The sequence below is a fragment of the Neospora caninum genome, chromosome VIII (assembly GCF_000208865.1).
Source record: "Neospora caninum Liverpool complete genome, chromosome VIII".
Classification (NCBI taxonomy): domain Eukaryota; phylum Apicomplexa; class Conoidasida; order Eucoccidiorida; family Sarcocystidae; genus Neospora; species Neospora caninum.
The window spans coordinates 3,524,955-3,542,942 of record NC_018395.1 but is presented as its reverse complement, the minus strand read 5'-3'; the positions used below and the strand labels follow the sequence as shown (position 1 = coordinate 3,542,942).

The 17,988-nt window shown below is 51.0% G+C and overlaps 3 protein-coding genes across 3 annotated transcripts; 2 read left to right on the top strand and 1 right to left on the bottom strand.

Annotated features, from left to right (window-relative positions):
* Positions 1 to 2,655: 2,655 nt before the first annotated feature.
* Positions 2,656 to 8,896, bottom strand: NCLIV_034530 (putative TCP-1/cpn60 family chaperonin; the record flags this gene model as incomplete). Its single annotated transcript, XM_003883654.1, has 13 exons — positions 2,656 to 2,867; positions 3,294 to 3,385; positions 3,494 to 3,621; positions 3,874 to 3,960; positions 4,600 to 4,767; positions 4,995 to 5,185; positions 5,430 to 5,601; positions 6,019 to 6,168; positions 6,554 to 6,712; positions 7,212 to 7,301; positions 7,696 to 7,748; positions 7,981 to 8,082; positions 8,872 to 8,896. 13 exons carry the CDS (start codon positions 8,894 to 8,896, stop codon positions 2,656 to 2,658), a joined length of 1,629 nt encoding a protein of 542 aa, XP_003883703.1.
* A 2,504-nt stretch (positions 8,897 to 11,400) lies between these two features.
* NCLIV_034520 (Phosphoglycerate/bisphosphoglycerate mutase, related) lies at positions 11,401 to 14,019 on the top strand (the record flags this gene model as incomplete). Its single annotated transcript, XM_003883653.1, has 9 exons — positions 11,401 to 11,437; positions 11,921 to 12,186; positions 12,287 to 12,354; positions 12,543 to 12,632; positions 12,818 to 12,900; positions 12,998 to 13,061; positions 13,179 to 13,223; positions 13,547 to 13,657; positions 13,746 to 14,019. The coding sequence occupies 9 exons, from the start codon at positions 11,401 to 11,403 to the stop codon at positions 14,017 to 14,019; spliced, it is 1,038 nt and encodes a 345-aa protein (XP_003883702.1).
* Positions 14,020 to 14,638: 619 nt separating this feature from the next.
* On the top strand, positions 14,639 to 16,149 carry NCLIV_034510 (conserved hypothetical protein; the record flags this gene model as incomplete). Its single annotated transcript, XM_003883652.1, has 8 exons — positions 14,639 to 14,867; positions 14,930 to 15,036; positions 15,093 to 15,205; positions 15,266 to 15,335; positions 15,391 to 15,425; positions 15,483 to 15,548; positions 15,870 to 15,985; positions 16,043 to 16,149. 8 exons carry the CDS (start codon positions 14,639 to 14,641, stop codon positions 16,147 to 16,149), a joined length of 843 nt encoding a protein of 280 aa, XP_003883701.1.
* Between the last annotated feature and the right edge of the window lie 1,839 nt (positions 16,150 to 17,988).

Here is a 17,988-nt window from a genome sequence, read left to right as displayed (position 1 = left end):
GCAACACCCGCGTTGAGGTGCTTACCTTCATTCCGGTTCCTCACTGTTAATCTCGGTCTTCGGAGGCGCTGCGTTTTGTGTCGTGAGAAAAGAACTGGACATCGCTCTGCCTGCAAAGTTCACCGTTTGCTATCGCGGAAATGTTTTCACTGTCCAGAGCATACGCGTCTGGTGGCGGAGTAGTCACTGCTTACAGAGAGAAAACTGCGAAAAGACAGCCGAGAGATGACGCTGGGTAGAAAGCGACGTTTTTGTTGCAGAGGCAAAAGAAGAAGGGGGTTCCTCTTTAAGTGAGTATGTCGCGTCCTCCTCCCCTAGAAGGAGAAATACGCTTTTTCGTTTCACTGTCAAGAGAGCTCCGCGGTCTGTGGAACGCGTGTTCCGACCTACGCAAATCACCCCGAGTATAGAGACTTGGAATATCTCTCTTTCGCGATTTCCCTTCTCGTGATTGAGAGCCACGAGCAGCGTGTGTGCCTTTTACCTCACTCCTTTCCCGGCTTCTTTTTCTCTCTCGTTTCTAAAAGCGGCGCGGCTTCCTTGCTCTCAAATTCTTTTCCCACTTTTGACTTTCTCCGCGGTGTGAGGCAGGAACACCACAGACGGACGGCAAGTAAGAAACGTTCTCTACGCAAGCAAGGAGCGAAATGCACGCTTCCGGGCGGAACCGAGTACCAGGAAGAGGTTTTCTTTGGCCTACACTAAGTCTGCATGCCGAGTTTCCAAATTCACCAAAGCGCATGAACAGATCGCAAAGTGGGAACAACCTGATGGCTTCGGTCGCGAAAGGTAGAGAGCCAATCTAGGATTAAGCAGGTCCACGCTTTGCACTCCCCTGAGGAAGTCTGTGCTCTCAACTTCAAATAAGCACCTTTTTTCGAGGAGAATCATTCCCGCAGCAACCCCCATGAGTTTGGTGTTTTCGGCAGTTCCATCAAGCACCGACATGTTCCTCGTGCAACTCCCCAAAGCCCTAAATTTATGTGCTGCACTTTACTTTTCCCTTCCAAGAAAAACTCCAAAAAGCGTATTGACCGACACCCATTACCCGTCACAATGTACAGGCACCCGCTCTTTGTTTTTAAACACGTTGCAACGGCCGAGGTAGCAGCAATCAGAAGCTGTCGACTCGCGTTCACTTCTCTGGCGGACCTACTTTATCCAGGTGGTTCCCTTTGAGGAACCTAAACGAAAAAACTTTGGTCGAAACGACGACGCGAAGAGAGAGATTAGGAACGTCAGCGAAGTCCTCATGCCGGTCTGAGTCCACATCGGGGGTGTTTTTAACGGGACGCGTTGTACCTCGAAAAAAGAAAAACAAGAGTTTGAAGGGCAAACTCCCGCAACGTGAACCGGGAAAATGCCTGCATCGAAAGAGCGGAGCTACATATCTGTTCCATAAAAAGAGGACAGTCATTTGCACCCTGTGCTGCGGTATCGGAGGCTCACGTTGGATCTGTGACCGCCAGTGAAGTGGTTTGTAAACGGGGTATTTTCTCTCGTTTGGTGTCCATGGAAACCGCCGTGAGTCTCGGAAGCTCCTAGGTGTGCAGTTGTTTTCCGTAACCGTTCCATCATATATCTACCTAGGCGTGTCGAGCCGTAGACACTCGCCACATTGCATTTATGCGTGCGTGTAAACATCTCTCCAGCGGTGCATGCATACGGATATCCTAAATTCCCATCCTGCGGCTACCTCTTTTACTGTAGACGCTAGCTACAGTTGATTTGTTGGTAGAACTTGCTATCCTCTCTTGTGTCTGTACGTGTGATATATAGCATCGATACGTGTCCACATCAACAAAGAGCTCTATGTGTCTGCAGTCCAGTGACCGCCACTACAAATCGCAATTCCTTTTGATGTCTACGAATTCGACGAGAAAAAGACTGCAGCAACGACTTTGCAGTCATCCCTGGAACATACGAATTGCCGCAAATCAACCTGAACACTTTCTCTATCTGACGCAGCTACACATTCGAAGGAAAGATGTGCCGCTCAAGCGGTTCCCCTTTCCGAGTTGTCACAGCTCCGCCGACCGGTCTCTGCTGTTTCGCGGCGGAGCACCCTTGTGGCTGGCCTCCAGTTCCACGAAGGAAATACTATTCAGCAATGGACAGAAAAAGCTCCGAAATTGCCCGAATATAGTCCGACAGACAGCATGCGCACGCAGAGAGAAAACGAAGCAAACCAGCGAGAAAACGAGAAGCATGCAGCCAAACGTATTACGGGAAACAAGCGAAAACGGAGACAGCACGGGGAACAAGAGGAACACGACAACCGTACAAAGTGAAAAACGTAGATTCTCAAGTTTGTCTGCAAGGAGAGACCACGAGTTCACCCTGTAGAGATTGACCACAGCAGAGGCGGCCAGAAGCGACACAGAGTCATCCGATAAACAGCCCTCTAGAAAAAACATTCACCGGTCTGCCTCCCACCTCCATACATATACGACTATATGTATAGATATAAAGAGGTAAAAATGATGTATGGGCAGCAGAGAGAAGAAAAGAAACTAGGAGTGTTTTTGAGCATGTGCGGTTGAAAAACGTAGACAAATCCTCCCTTCTCCTCACTGAGCTTGTTTTGTTTGAGGAGATTTCAACGGGTAAGGGTTCCGCGTTCTCAGCATCGCGTGTGCCAGAAAAGGCGGAAAATTACCGGCACATGACGATGTCGTCGATCTTCAAAATCATCATCACTGCCTCAGTGGCGAGTTTCACCGCGCTGGAGCTAACCAGCAAGGGCTGCAGCACGTTGATGTCAACCATGCTCGACACACAGCCTTGACGCACATTGATGCCGACGAGCTTTTCGCCTTGCGCATGCTTCAGCTTCAGGTCTGTGACAATTTCCAGCGGGCTCAAACCTAAAAGACGCGAGGACAGAGAGAGGTGGAAGAATCGAGTTCGCGCGACGACGCGTATGCACAAAAACAGAAGCGAATTATAGAGGGAGAGAGATGCATGATGCACACCGTCAGGCAATATCCCTCTATACGGACACGTATATACGCAAATATATCTACTTATGCTAATATCTTCAGCAATGAAAACGCAGATATATTACGCCAAAAGATGTGTGGTGTCTCCTGGTACACTCGTGCGAGCTCGTCGCCACCCGATTCATTCCAAGAAACTTCCCGTCAGCTAGAAAAAGACAAACATGCGAATTATGAACCGAATACGTGACCTATTTCCCAGCCCGTCCCGGAGCGAAAGGGAAATGAAGCGTTTCCACCATTACGAAACAGGCAGATGTGTTGCTCCCAATATAAGCACGGCCTGCTTCATACCTGCATTCTCGGCGAGAGTGTAGGGGATCAGCTCGAGCGCCTCTGCGTACATTCTGACGCACAGCTGCTGAACGCCTGGGAGCGTCCTAGCCCTGAAGAAGGGAAACAGCATTCAAAAAACAATTGGCCTTAGAGAAGGCGCAGCGGACACAGAAGCAGATACGGCTGCCGCGGCGCTGGTCGACGCGTTTGTTTCTTACCACTCGTTCAGTCTGAGAGAGAGTTCGGCCTCGACAGCTCCACCGCCTGGGAGAAGCTGTCTTCTTTTGACGAGGCATCGGACCACACAGAGAGCGTCGTGGAGAGAACGCTCAGTTTCGTCCAACATCTGAAGCGATTCCAAAGGCACAAAGCACATACTACCCATAGTAGACAAACGCAGATGTGTGCATGTGTCCACAAGAAAATGCCTACACTTAACCATTTATACATATATATATATATATATATGTATGTATATTTATACCCGTCTAGGCACATGTATATGCAGGTGGAGGGTGGATGTGTGGTTGACTGAATCTCTGGGCGTGTTCGTGCGTTTTGGGAGTGGAACGAAGAGAGCAGGAACCGAGAAACCCACCAGGTTGTTGGACGCCCGCAGCAAAACTGTGACGGTGTTCTTCGCGTTCACTCCCGTGATGCGAACAATGTGGCCGCCGCCGGCGACCTGCAGGCCGCGCAACACACAAGAAGCAAAAAAACGAACAGTGCCCTCGATCCCCGTGTGCGACAGAGATAACCGTGTGCGGTTTTCTTGCCAACAAAAGCCCACCTCGATGCAGCATCCGTCTCTCTCTGGTAAGAAGTCCGTGCCGGCGAGTATCTGCGGATTTGTGTTCTGTCCTGCCATGAATGTCCATCTCTTGCACTCGACACGCGTGTCTCCTTACGCTTCTTCCAGTTTTCTCAAGTCATTCCCTCCCCCCTTATTTGTACCTTATTCACGACTCAAACGAACCGCCCCACGACACAGAAGCAACGCGCTGCATGTCCATGCTTCCTGATAACGGTCTAACAGTCTATATCGATGTCTATCAATGTAAAGCGACGTGTATATATATATATATATATATATATACAGCTATGGAGGAATGCAGGCAAAAAACATTTACACCTAGACTTGCGTGGAGAGGCGGACACCACATGTTTCCTCGACCACCATTTACCCCTGTACATGCCATGGACATACAGATGCATCTGTGATGCGCAGATTATGAATTTATACAAATATATGCATGCGAATTCGTCTTAAGTCCTTGCGATCTCCGCTCATAAAACCTGTGTAATGCGGGAGAAAAGGCCTCACCATTTCGTCCTGAGCAAGGTCTGCATGTCCGAGTTTGTCCGCCGTGAAGTGGTCGAGCGACGCGACTGGTTGGCAGCCGAGAGTCCTGCTGATGAACTCGACGTCCTCGCGTTCGATGTTTTGAACCACCATGATCTTGGCTTTTGCCAAGTAATCGAGAGAAAGATCCTGGAAACGGCCAAAAACAGAAGCCCACTCGTTGACTCACACCATCGAAGCGCCTCCGGTGAAAAAGGCGCCTATCCACCTCTCTGACGGATGCACGCATGGCCCTAAACACCAATATATATATATATATATATATGCATGTCTGAAAACATGTTGACAGATACACATAACATCGGCACACAGGGGACTTCGGAGGCAGTTGCAGCCTCGGTTGGGTTTGTTCGTACGTTGACGGCGTCTCTGAGAATGCTCTTTTGGATGAGCAAGACGTTGCATCCGGTGGCGGCGATTTGCTTGACCATCTTGGCAATCAAAATGCGCTCTTCTCGCAGCATGCGGTCCATGGCTGTGTAGTCTTTGATCACAATGTTGTTCTCCATGTCCGTCTTGGGAGCCGACAGACAAAACTGGATCAGACCTAAAGGGAACCGGAGAAACGAACTCATTGATGCCGAGGCATGCAACTCAGAGCTCTAAACAGCTATAAATCCCTGAATAGATAAATGCATTTACATATGCATATATATATATATATATATCAAGGAATTGTAGATATATATATATATATATATATGCGCATGGCCATGCAGGTTCCGGATTCTCGGTGAGCCGAGTCCATGTATAGAGCGCGGAGCGGTCTCTTGTTCGTCGCCTGTCCTCACCAATTTTTGCATTCTGAATCCTGGAAGGCCCGCCCGCTCTCTTCGAGACTTTCTGGTCGACCATGACAATGCCCTTGACCAACTCGCTTTCGTCGACCGTGCCGCCTAGCTTCTTCACCACGCGGATATCGTTCAGGTCCACGGTGTCGACATCCCCGCCCTCAGGCAGAACCTGAAAAAGAAAACAGAGAAACCTCACGTAAAGCGAAACACAATGATCCATCCCAACGTGTAGACTCCGTCCTAATATATATATATATATATATATATATCTATATATATATATATATATGCGTTTGTTTTTTAGTACATATCTAAATGCATGCATATATAGAAATATATGTATTCACATAATTATGGGGATGTCCTTTTCAGCGCATCTCAGCAGTGGAAACACCAGCACAGACGTGTTCACATGTGTACCAGTGTACATCCATTGGACGACCTGTTGAGCATCTATACGAATCTACAGTCGAGGCGCAAATGTGTTTATCTGTTGACCGTCTGGAGCCGAATTGCCACTTATCGCGGCGGTTTCGTCTCTCCTCACATAAAACACGGAAGAGTTCCACGCGAGCTCGAGCGATACCTTCATGACAGCATCGACAGCAATGGGCGCCAGGAGCTTCGCGTTGTGGCTGACGACTTTCGACTGGAGGGATGTCGCAGCAATTTGAATGAGCTTCTCGCGGTCGTTCAGGTCCACAGGCACCGCCATGTCCTGCAAGATCTTTTCCGACTGGACAGACAAAACGCAGAGGAAAGCACCACCGGTGGCCCAGTGCACGCCCGGACGCTTGGACCTTCGTTTTTTATTCCCATCCCAGCCAAGCTGAGCCAGACGCCGCCGCCCCGAACGCCTCTACCACTCACAGAATGCCGCTTCCATGTGCGTGCACACCACGCGGAACGTTTAAGGGTCTACATAGGTACGGAAGTCGACACACACACCGTCGCCACACACGGGCACACGCACATGCATATACAGATCTACGTTTGCGTGCATTTCTTTTTTCTATACCCATGAGCACGCCGAAATAGACAGTTGTTCACGCAGAAACCAGTAAACTTGGATATGCATATGTACAAAGGCTTTTAAGCGGGAACAGCTGGGCTGATCCTACCTGCTTGCTGGCTTCGAGGAAAGAGGAGGCGATGAGCTGAGGGTGCACACCGCGGTCGAGCAGCTGCTGGGACGCTTCGAGAAGAGCCCCACATAGCACCACTACACTTGTTGTTCCGTCTCCTGCCTCCACGTCTTGCGCCTTCGACAGCTCCACCATCTGCAAATGCACACCCCGCGAGTAACCAGTGCGAGCACTACACCATACCTCCGCAAAAAAACGCGCGAGATAGATACGCATGTCTGCATATATATGCGCGCATGTAAGCGATTGTGTGTGTGTGTGTGTTCACACACGTATCACTGAGCGCGCAGACGCACACTTGCACGGAGGGTTGCTGTGTAGGGCAGTATGCCAAGTGCATGCATATGCGTAAGTAGATAGGCAGGAGAGGGACTAGGTGAATTCAAATGCGCCTTGGCCTATCCCATTAGTTATACGAGTTGCGTTTCTTTCGTGAGACTAAAGTTTCTTTCTAGGCCTTGTCCCGTTTGATGCACCCGGAGTGCGTGGAGTGATTTCCCGCGTCTCCCCTCCCGGCGCAACCACATGTAGACACAGCGCCTGGGCCTGAAGCAGGCAGCCGAAACATTCGCGAAAACTCGGCGACCTTTGCAAATTAAAAACTTTCTCGCGCACGCGCATTCGCCGCTCCTACCATTTTGGCTACAGGGTGGACGACAGCCATTTCATTGAGGATCGTCGCACCGTCGTTGGTGATGAGGACATCTCCACGTGGCCCTTGGATCTGAAAAAAGAGCGACAGGGGAAGAGATACTTCTCGAGTTTGACGTCGGCACGAAGCACATAGGCAGTGTTCCGCCGACTCCACCGGAGGACGGTGTGCGAGGAGCGGGGCGAGGAACCCGAAGAGGCCAAGAAAAACTCGACGGTCCGAACGGTATATGGCGCATGCACAATCTGTATTCACGTATATCGATGATTATAGAGCACCGCGCACGTGGGGGCATTGGTGTACACATGTAACAAGTATGAATAGATGTGTGTCTCTGCCACAATAGACGCGTTCTTTCAGACCCATGCAGGCCTTTGAGAATCGAGCCTGACGAGAAACGGGCTTCGAATCTCTTTTTTCCGTGGAGTGGTCGGCAGCCAAAAGGCCGGTTTTTTCGAGACCTCACCATTTTATCCATCCCACGAGGCCCCAGACTGGTGCGCACCGCATCGGCGACAGCTGAAGAGAAGGCAAACACGGACGACGCAAAAAAGGTGAACTTTGCAGATGGACCTGCATATACACTCCCCATTGAGAGATGCAGATAAATGCGTGACTCGGTATGGCGCTAGCAGTGACATGGACGCGCGAGTCTCGAGAGTTTTTCAGCGAAAAGTGAGGAGGGCCAGGAGATCTAGCAGCAGAAGTTAGGCGCAAGACGCGCACGGAGCGAGATCCCCCGAACACTCACCCTTTGCGGCGATGATGTTCTGCCTGCGGATATCCTTTTGCTTCTCATCATGCGCCCACATGCCGTCGTGCTTGCCGCCGCTAGGTTTGCTTCCTCCGCTCTCTGAAAGGCATGCAGAAAAACGCGAGAATCGTCGCCGCATTCACAAGACCCGCGCGAAAACGACCGACACAGCGACTCAGTGCGTGCTCTGCAGAGACTGGAAAAAGGAGTTTGTGTGCCCCCTGAGATACACAAAGGCCCTGTCGCGGTGGATGGCTGAGTACGCATTTATCTGTGGATGCACCGTACGTACACACAAGCGCGCGGCTGCGTCTGTGTCCGACTAGATACCCCGTGGCAGAAGAGGGGAACGGCCTTGTGGATTCCAAGGGACGGCGGACCGACCCGATGCCTCTCTGCTATCCACAAGAGAGAAAATCGTTCAGCTGCACAAGGATCCGCGTAAAGACCCTATGCGGTATACACCTGTCCAGTAAGATTCCCTTCCGCGGCTGGGATCCGGTAAATCGAAGAAGGCACGCAGTGCAAAAGAAAGAAAACCACTCGACAGAGATCACGGAGAACAGAAAGGCCGTACAAAAGGGGGCGGCTGACGCCAACACCCTTTTCCAAACGTTGCTGTGCAGAACGCGAGCACCGCGAACAGCAGTGTTCCACCGGGTGCGTCATCCGGAGCGACTCCAACGCACACAGCAGTGTATTTCTGTGCATCTCTGGCGATTCCCCCGTGAACACACACGGCCCCGTAGACGCGTTTTGCGCAGAAGGAAGTGTCGATATCAGGGGAGTCGCACACTGTAAAATCGCTGTGGCGTTGTTGCGGGCATTGTTGTAGTGACCTCCGCGAACGGGGGTGGTGTATGCCTTGTCCATACAGAACTTGCTTACTTGTTGCCACGTCAGCAGACGCCATTTTGTCTTCAAAAACAAAGAAATAAAGTTAGGAACCGGTGCGTTTGTTTTTCCAAGAAAACGACAAGGTGCAGGGGGCGTTCCGCTCCCGAGCTGCGTGGTCTTTCGCAAGCGCACTGGAGGATGGGAAAAGGAAAATCGGACGGGGGGAAAGTCTGCCCTGTCTGTTTTCCGTGCACACCGAGGGGAACGAAAAACTGGCAACGCGCACTGAGGAAAGAAATGTGTCACACCGCGCGCGACTCCTAGGATGAAACTTGAAAAACCGCAACGTCGATGTCACCGGCAGTCCCCTTTTCACCGCCAGCGGCAGTGGTCACAGAACGGGAGGTTGCTGGCAAGAGTCGGCTGCATGCATGCATGCAAACGTTCGGCACAGACAAAGTATCCACGGAAACAAAAGAGCATACACTAAACAGGCCACAGGTCAGCCGAGCAACGTACAACCGAACGTTTACAACTGGAGAGCGCAGGGGCGATCAGTTGAGAGACTGGCGGTGCAATTGCGCCCCAACTCGAGACAGCGCTGCGAGAATACATCTGTGTGCAAATCCCAGACTTTCCGAAATGTTTTTCTCTCGAGGCGGGCGCACCAAGTGGTCTCCAGGGAAAAGCCGTCGCACAGGCATCTCATGCACAAAAGCACCTGCAGTGTACCGTTGGAAGCCACCGCCATTGGTTCGGTGGAAACGAAACACACGATTTCCCGCTTTGCTTGTCTTGAGCCCGCGGGAAAACGGCACGGTGGATTGCCTTTGGGGAACCAAACAACCAGGGGGCCGGACCAACGGTGAGACGTTTCGAGGTGCATCTGCAAGCTTTCATGATGCGGCCAAATACACGTGAAGGTGTTTAAGATGGTGGTGCATCCTTTAGGTTACTTTTTGCGTCCGGATCAGAGACACGAAATGCATTCTCAAGTGTGCTGGAGGCAACGGAGATAACACCATGGAAGCGCAGTACGGACCCGAAATGGTTTCACAAGGAAGAGAGTACACATCAAGTTGTATCCACGCCTAACAACTTGCCAGGTGCCCTAGGTTTCAAGTCGAAGCGTAGTCACTTCGCAGTCAGGGGAGAAATAACCCTCTTTCTCTAAAACGATTGTAGTATTGGTCTTGGGCAGAATCAGGCCTAGAAGCGAACCAGTATACCTGTTGTCTTTCACTCTCGTCCGGATTCCCCGTCATCTCTATAGCAATAGAGACTGTGTTCCCCTCGTGTGCAAGACATTTTACAACCCCACCGCTCACGCGCTACTGAGACAAACGTACCGTGGCGTTCTCCCTTGTCGCCAGTATTTTCTCGTACAATCTCAAGAACTTTGAAGAGTCGTGTACCGTTTTCTGCTTCATTCTTTTGTCGTTACTTGAGTACCATATCTTTCGGTGCTTTGATTCACCCCCAATTCTTGAAAGTGGTTAGGCGACTTGTAGCTTCTGTTAGTCATGGGTCACAGTCACTCCTGTATTGGTAGAAACACACCATTCCCTCAGTTGTTCGCCGCAAAAGGGGGGGGGGGGGGGAGGCAGTATTTTTTGCTACATGGCTTCTAAAACACCTAGTGGTCTGTGGCAAGCTCCCGTTCAAAATAGCTCTGTCGGGAACACACAAGCACATCGTGATACTTCACTCAATCTAACATGTCCTCCTTCCCTAGCATCTCGCTCAGAGTAAGCCGGGAGACCTGATTGAAACTCACAATCAGGGGAAGAGAATCAGATTTCCTGTCCTCGTTTTGCGGCGGAAGATTCACACAGCAGAACACCCATCCTAACGAGTGTGGCACCGGACGGACGGAAACGACGATTTGGAGGACTTGCTGCTGCGCACGATTTCTAGCTTGCAGAGTTTATTGGTTCTCCTTGGCTCGCTTCTGACGCGTTATTCTAACTCGGACGAGCCCGTGACCGGGCACACCGCCTATGTTGACTAGAGGGAGGAAGGTTAGAAGAAGTTGTATTCCGGTGGAAGTTTGGATTCTGTGTGACAGCTCCCAGACGCCCACGCGTGAGCGCAGAAATCGAGTAGACCTACGTATTTTGAACTGAGGCCCATCACTCCAAGTCACCGCCGCAGCGGTGACTGCATCTACAGTCTTCTACAGGATAGCGCGAGGGGCGGCAGAAGAACCAAATTGGCGCGCGTTTCAAGACAAGAAACTGTACTGGTGCATCCTGATCTGGCACTTACCAGAACAATTTCAATTCAATTACCCGTAGCTCGCCCGGGCAGAATAACCAAATTGGCGCGCGTTTCAAGACAAGAAACTGTACTGGTGCATCCTGATCTGGCACTTACCAGAACAATTTCAATTCAATTACCCGTAGCTCGCCTGGTCTCGAGTAGAAACGCGCAAAGGGAGCTCGCTGCTTCGAGCAAGTAAACGCAGCCACACCGCTTCTCCCCTTCAAAAGCTGGCAGTACAGGAGAGGAAAAAAGTGGCAGTGTGTGGCGGGATACAAGCTTTTTTCACGGTACTGGAGACTGGAGCCTTCTTTTGCAATGGGAACCAGCCTCCCTGACTCGGAGGGAATTCAAGGTTAGTTGTCAGGATGTCTGCACCAGCATGAGAATGGGGGCTGCATGCACGCTGGAGGGCAAGTGGGCGCAGGACAGGGTCGATCGCTTTTTTGGGAGTCGAGTTTCGGGTCGCTGCTTGGTGAGGCAGACAATAACGCGTGATGTTCTAGAATCTATACACCACCGTTTGACTTTTTCCGTCAAAATTGACACCCGACAGCTCACACCAGGGTAGAAAAGAGGTGTCGTTTTCTACAGAAACTGAGGAAGGGGCTGCGTGCCGACGCGCAGTACGAAAAGTCCCCCGACAAAACAGCACGCTGAGCTCGAAGCCTGGTCTGCGTAGCCGAAACTCTTCACCGCACAGAAAACCAAGCATTATCTTTTGGAATATAACGGAACGTCTTGTGTTCCCATGATGTTACCATTGGGACGGGACTAATGTGGGGAAGTCCAGCCGGACTCAAAACCAAGTTCTGTTTTGTTGCGATTCGATCGTCAGCGAAAACACGTGCCATTTTAAGCCAGAACCTTGCATCTGGGGCAGGAAAGCGCAAGGGGTCACCCTGGCTGGCGCAGATGGAGGGGCGCTGTGAGGGTGAGAAGGACTTACATTTGTCCAATGGCACCCTGACTTCCGTAAACGGGACTGACTCGGGCACAGTGTCCCGGCAGTCTCCGAATCTCCACGGACTAGCTTCCAATGTCTGCGAGCTGGTGGTTGTGCGGCATGGCCTGACGGACTACAACAAAATCCACCGGCTTCAGGTGTGTCCAGTTTTATCATTTGGAGACAGCTGATTGGCTTACGGGGCCGTGGCTACTGTTCCACGTGTTTTTTTAAGTCGTGTGCTGTCCCGTGTTACAGGGCCAGCTTGACATTCCGCTGAACGAGGAAGGAAGACAGCAGTGTAGGACCTGTGGCGCGAAAGTCAAGTAAGAACTTCCTATGGAAGGAGGCAGAGTGGAACCATTGGTTCTTGGTTCTCGAAACCATGCTAACACAATAGAACTTGGATCCGGTAAACAGAAACACTCAAGATCTAAATCAGTAGTCCCCGTTACGGGCAGAGTTGTGCGATCGAGTGTCTCTCTGGAGCTGACTGCCGTTGTGCGTTTTGCAGGGCAATGTACGGCGACCCAGCCACAGGAAAAGTGGCTGTCACTATGGTATATTCGAGCCCGTTGAGCCGAACGGCGGAGTCAGCTGACATGTGAGACTTACTGAAAGATCCAGTTATATTAGATACATCTACTGGACCACTAGAGTACCATAAAAACGGTCGATCTTATCTAACGTGTTTTCCTCAGTTCGCCTTTGGATTGCTGGCCAATAGATGAGTTAGCAAAGTCCCTTGTGCGCACCGATGTTCTGTCCATGGCATGTCATGCTGAACAGAATTTGCAAGGAAGCGGGCATTCCTCTGTCACAAGTGCGTCATGATCCGAGAATTATGGAGTGGAACGCAGGCACCCTGCAAGGTAAGGAATGAACGGAAAAAGCCTCTTGCCACCGAAAAACCGGAACGAAATTGCCCGTGAACGCCCTTCCCATTCATGAGTTTCATTCGCAATGCAGGCTCTCTGCTGTCCGATATACAAGTCAAGTTTCCTGCGGAGTGGGCGATGTGGCGAAAGAATCGGTGAGCGCGTGCAACGGTCGGACTTGGCGGCTGGTAGCGCAGACTGCGACATTTAGGCAACGTTGCCGAACCGGCCACATGACGTCCTGTTGTTTGGGGCTTCCATCTCTTATCCAGGAACCCGGATTTTGTTTTTCCCGGCGGGGAGAGCCTGAGAATGAGGTATGTGGCTTCTTACACGGATCCCTGCGGGGAATCAAAAGCACTGGGAAAGGCAGCGGACCTGCTGCCACCTCCGTACGTGTACCCACACGAAAGCCTATCTCAGTGGGCAGATTTGATCTGAAGTTTCCGTGACAGCCAGTACCAGTGAGGCTACTACGTGGACGGCAACTTGCTGATTCCTAACCAAGCGGTATTATCTACTCCATTTAAGGGTGGTTATTGCCGTATCCAAGCTATGCACAGAAGCAGCTTGTGTGTTCACGATCTTCGGACGTGAGCTGCCTAAAGCGTTTGTAATGTTTCTTGCTTGCCTGCGTCAGATACAACAGAGTCGCGTCATTCTTTTCAGAAATTGTTCGAAACCACCAAGGTGAACGAGTCCTCGTGGTCACCCATGGAGGTGTTTTAGATGAGCTCTTTAGGATTATCAGGTACGTCCAGGTCTTCGAGTTTTCCCTTCTCCCATTTGTGGCTACCACTTCCCTCATAGGAGCCATGAATGTGTTACTGGGTTCTCAGGAAAGTGCCTTTGAATGCTTCGACCAATGCGCCGAAGCTCAATGCCGCTCTGCACGTGGTGCGTGCGGCGGTGGCGACCGGAACGCGAAACTCAACTCGGGATCTCGTAGATGCTACTAGACTGGAGTCTGACTCTTCTCCCTCGGGAGATCTTTCCGACAACGAAAATCCTGTGCAGTGGACGATTGTTCGCTGGGGCAAAGTTACGGACCTTCAAGGGATCCTTCAGGGTGACGTTGGGGGACAAGTGCCGGCAGCAATCGAATACGTGTAAAGACGAACTACGTTTGCGAAACCGACTAATCGCTTGCAGCCGATATTGTCAGTGTGAAGCGATACGGAACCTGACAGTCTTTTCCTCTTTTATCCCGTGATCATGTAATGCATTAGCCTTCTCTGCAATGAGCAGAAGTTATCACCGGTTAACTGTCACTGCATATAAAACATCCACAATAGGAACGTCCTCCACTGTCGAGACGCAAGCAAGTTGTTGCAGAGCTCGTCACATTGGGCCGCGTGCAGAAAAAGAGTGTTGTTATATTTTAGTACTGTCACAAAAATTTGCACCTTCCAATTTGCTGACAACTGCCGAGCACACCGTGGCCTCTGTTTCTGCTCCCTCAGCCATGCACAACAACTTATGCGAGTAGCAGCAATCTATTAGCAGAGCTGACTTATTTGCGGAATTATACCAGCTTAATATCCCCGTGGTCGCTTTCTCGGAAGAGAAATGCCTATAGCAACGTGGGTAGGGGTGGGCATGAACGCCTCCTGTGTACGAACAGCGCAGCAAATCTGCGCGGCGGGGCACATTTTTTTACCGTCTGTATAGTTCTTAGCTACAACTAATCGACCCTATAGGGACCGGATGTCGTTTGGTCACCGACACCACAATGAAGCATATATACGTCTCCTTCTACTTTGGCGCTTCCCTTGTAGTCACCGTTTTAACAAGGGCACTATGCCAGGTACAGGTTGGTGGAGGCAGTGTGCCCGAAACGTCCCAAGCCCTAAACGAACAAGCGAGGAATAACTGGGCTGATGGAATCATGAAAATGTCGTTTAAACAAGAAGACACAGAATATGAGGCAGGCAAGCAGGTTATGAGGGTCTGTGGAGAAGGTACGTTGTCCTGCTCTCAATCGGTCTCATAGAATACCCAGTACTGCTCTGCCGCATTGTAGGGCACCGCGGTCTGCTTGCAATGATTCTTGACAGTAGTGATGCGGACGCAAAGATCTTGACCGTCGGGCAATTATCCCACGACAAGCTTCTCATCTACAGTGGAAATGTAGGTGCTTTGTTTGTGTCAAAACAGTGTCACGCAAGAAAGCTCGCCTTCGTCAGGTGGTAGAAAAGGAGTATGACGTGCAGGACATCGTGGTTCCGGTGGAAACAGTCGACGACAAATGCTTTGCCATACGTGAAAAGAGGGCGCTCGCGACTGTGTACTGTGCTCGGTACGCAAAGTCTTGCGCGGCAGGTCTCTCACTATATTTGAATGTTGACTTGACTTGCAGAGATATGCGCCGTCGTGACCAGTGGCTCAACTATCTTCATGAGTCAATCTTCTGCAAGGAGACGGGAGTCGTGAGTTTGCCCCCTTGAACAAGGTTGACGGGCAGAGAACAATTGTTTTTGATAGAAGGGGAAACTGCCAGCGGAGCCTGGGAAGGAAGTGTACGTGGCCTTCTATGCGGGACATCATGTAGCGAGGCCGTGATAAATTGCCTGCAGGGAGGAAGTGGCTGTTGCCGAGGAGATCGTTCCCACTGAGGAACCATCTGGAATAAACCTTCATCTGTGGGTGCATATTGCCGATTTAGTTGTCGAAACTGGGGAAGACCAATCTGGCCTTTCAGCGCCGACAGTCCACTGGGCAAGCCGCGCATTGTAATCAACGGCCTTACAATTCAAGTAAGCGAACATTCCGATAATCCGAGTGTAGCGTGTATGGAATATTTACTATCTCAGGAAATGGAAGGGCTGCAACAAGTGAGCCTAACCATACTGCATGTCCCAGTGCGAACTGTTAAGTATGCTCTTTTCAGCGTCGTGCTGTCTCAGAGTAGGTGTTAATGAAGGGAGATCACAATGGTGGATGAACGTGGTGCCTTTTTTTAGTGTGCTACCTCAGCCTCCTCATCCGAGTATCTCGGACTTTCCTAATCCACTGGCGGACAACGATCCCGAAAGTCCAAATACGCTTAACTCTGAAGGAGAGCCGAAAACAGCACAAGGTACTGTAGAAACCGTGAAATCATGTGATGCTGGCATGGATTTAGCCTCTTTCTCAGAGCTTGCAGCAACTCACGAAGCGATGGCTGAACAGAAGGAAATCCCACTTACAGATGAAAGGGTTCCCAAGGCTGGCTACGCGGTCCATCGAATGGGCAGGGAGTAGTACGTGGCATGTCCTGGCGTGTGGTTCAGCACAGTGAACTCCTTACATCGTTAAGAGAGACAGTGTGCCAGGCCCCACGCAGAATCGCGAGGTGCTCAGTGTAGGGATCTCTTTTTTTTCTACAGTGGTGATATGCTCACAAATCCGACCACTTGCACGAACTCTTGCTACGTCCGTTTTGTTCTTGGGATCCGCGCAAAACGCACTTCCAGCGTACAACGGTGAAAACGGTGACGCGAGGCCCGCCTGCTGGACAGGCGCGCGTTTTGATGCATGGCCGCCAAACGACGATACGGAAATGCCTGTGGATGGGGCGATTCAACATAATTAGTCATAATTAAGCGGTCTCAATCGCCAGGTTTTGCTACGGTAGCCAAGAAACCTACGATATATATGTGTCGGTTCCCCTCTCAATCCGTGTGTGCACGCCTACGCACTGTGTATGGTATCCCGTTTGGTAGTACTACCACACAGCGTCAACGGACAAGCGAGTTCCCCCTTGGCTACTGTCAATATCAGCAACTGCTGCTAGGACACTAGAGGATCTCAGGGAAAGGGTGAGGCTGCTGGTGTGACGTTTTCGATAGAATGGGAGAAGCTCTCCACAATGGGAGCTTACCCCACTGAGAACTCACGGTCCTATCCATAGCTGAAAAAAATCACGGCGACAGCGACGCCGGTGGCAGCAGAGCCAGCTGTCTGAGAATGACAGAACCCTGATTGTGACTGACAGTCACCGTGTTTATCGACATCAACTCCCGCTAAAAAATCGGCTAACGACCTCCAAGGAGCAAAGCCGTTGTCTTGTTCCTCGTCCAGCATGGGTACCTTGGGGTCAACCGATTCAGACACGACAGGGCTTGGTGGCATCTCGCGTAACGGCAGCTGGGGACGCGCTTACTAGCGATTCACTGCAGCTACCGATTGACCTGGCGGCGGACAGCAAGTTGCTGTCGCTCTCAGCTATGGCTGTATACGTCGAGTCGTTTTTGCGCAGAGTTGAATTGTGTATGTAAACGTCCTGGTTAAAGTGTTTCTTTTCTACATCCGCATTCGATGACTACGCCACGATGGTTCTCGTGACTCTGGTGTTTCAGGATTTTCGTCCGGTGCTCCCTCTCGTTTCCCGTCGGCTTTTTCCCGTCGTCGTCGCTTCTCGCGCGCCTCGAGATAGTTTGTCAAGACGTGTGTTTGTACAATGACGGGTGCCCTCTTCCGTCGACATTCCTTCCGATTTGAACAACAGCATTGCTCGAATAGTGCCTTTGTGAAGCTATCTGGTTTTCTTAGGTATCTCTCGTAAGGCAGAGGCGGTTTGTTGCGTGACCGCAAATATAGCCACCGCATGCCGAGGCCCCAAAGCGAACGACCTCAAAACTTGTGCGGTTGCAGCAGGAAAGTATCTGTCTTGCCTCGCCGCGCCCTGTTTTCGTTGGGATCTGAATAAAAATAGATGTTGGTCCGCGTGCGTTCACTTTGTAGCTCGAGTTTTGCCATCAGAGAGGTAATTACCGTCGACGAATCTGGTCAAACGCGGCAGGATACGATTAACATCCCCGTGCATACACAATGCGCATCAGACACGGTGTATCGAGAGGCGCATACCTTCTGCGGGGACTTCTTCTGCAGCGGAAGCCAAGAACTCGCGGCATAGGGTCACCACGTCATATGTCTCGCCTGCAGAAACCTGCAGAATGTACGAGGCCCCAACTCGTTGGTAGGGTATACTTTTCAAGGCCAGGCCGATGGGCTTTCGAAAGCCCCTGCAAAATGTTTCTCCGGACTCTACCCGAGATCCAGGTGAATGATGCAATTGACTCCATACGGTCGAAACTGATT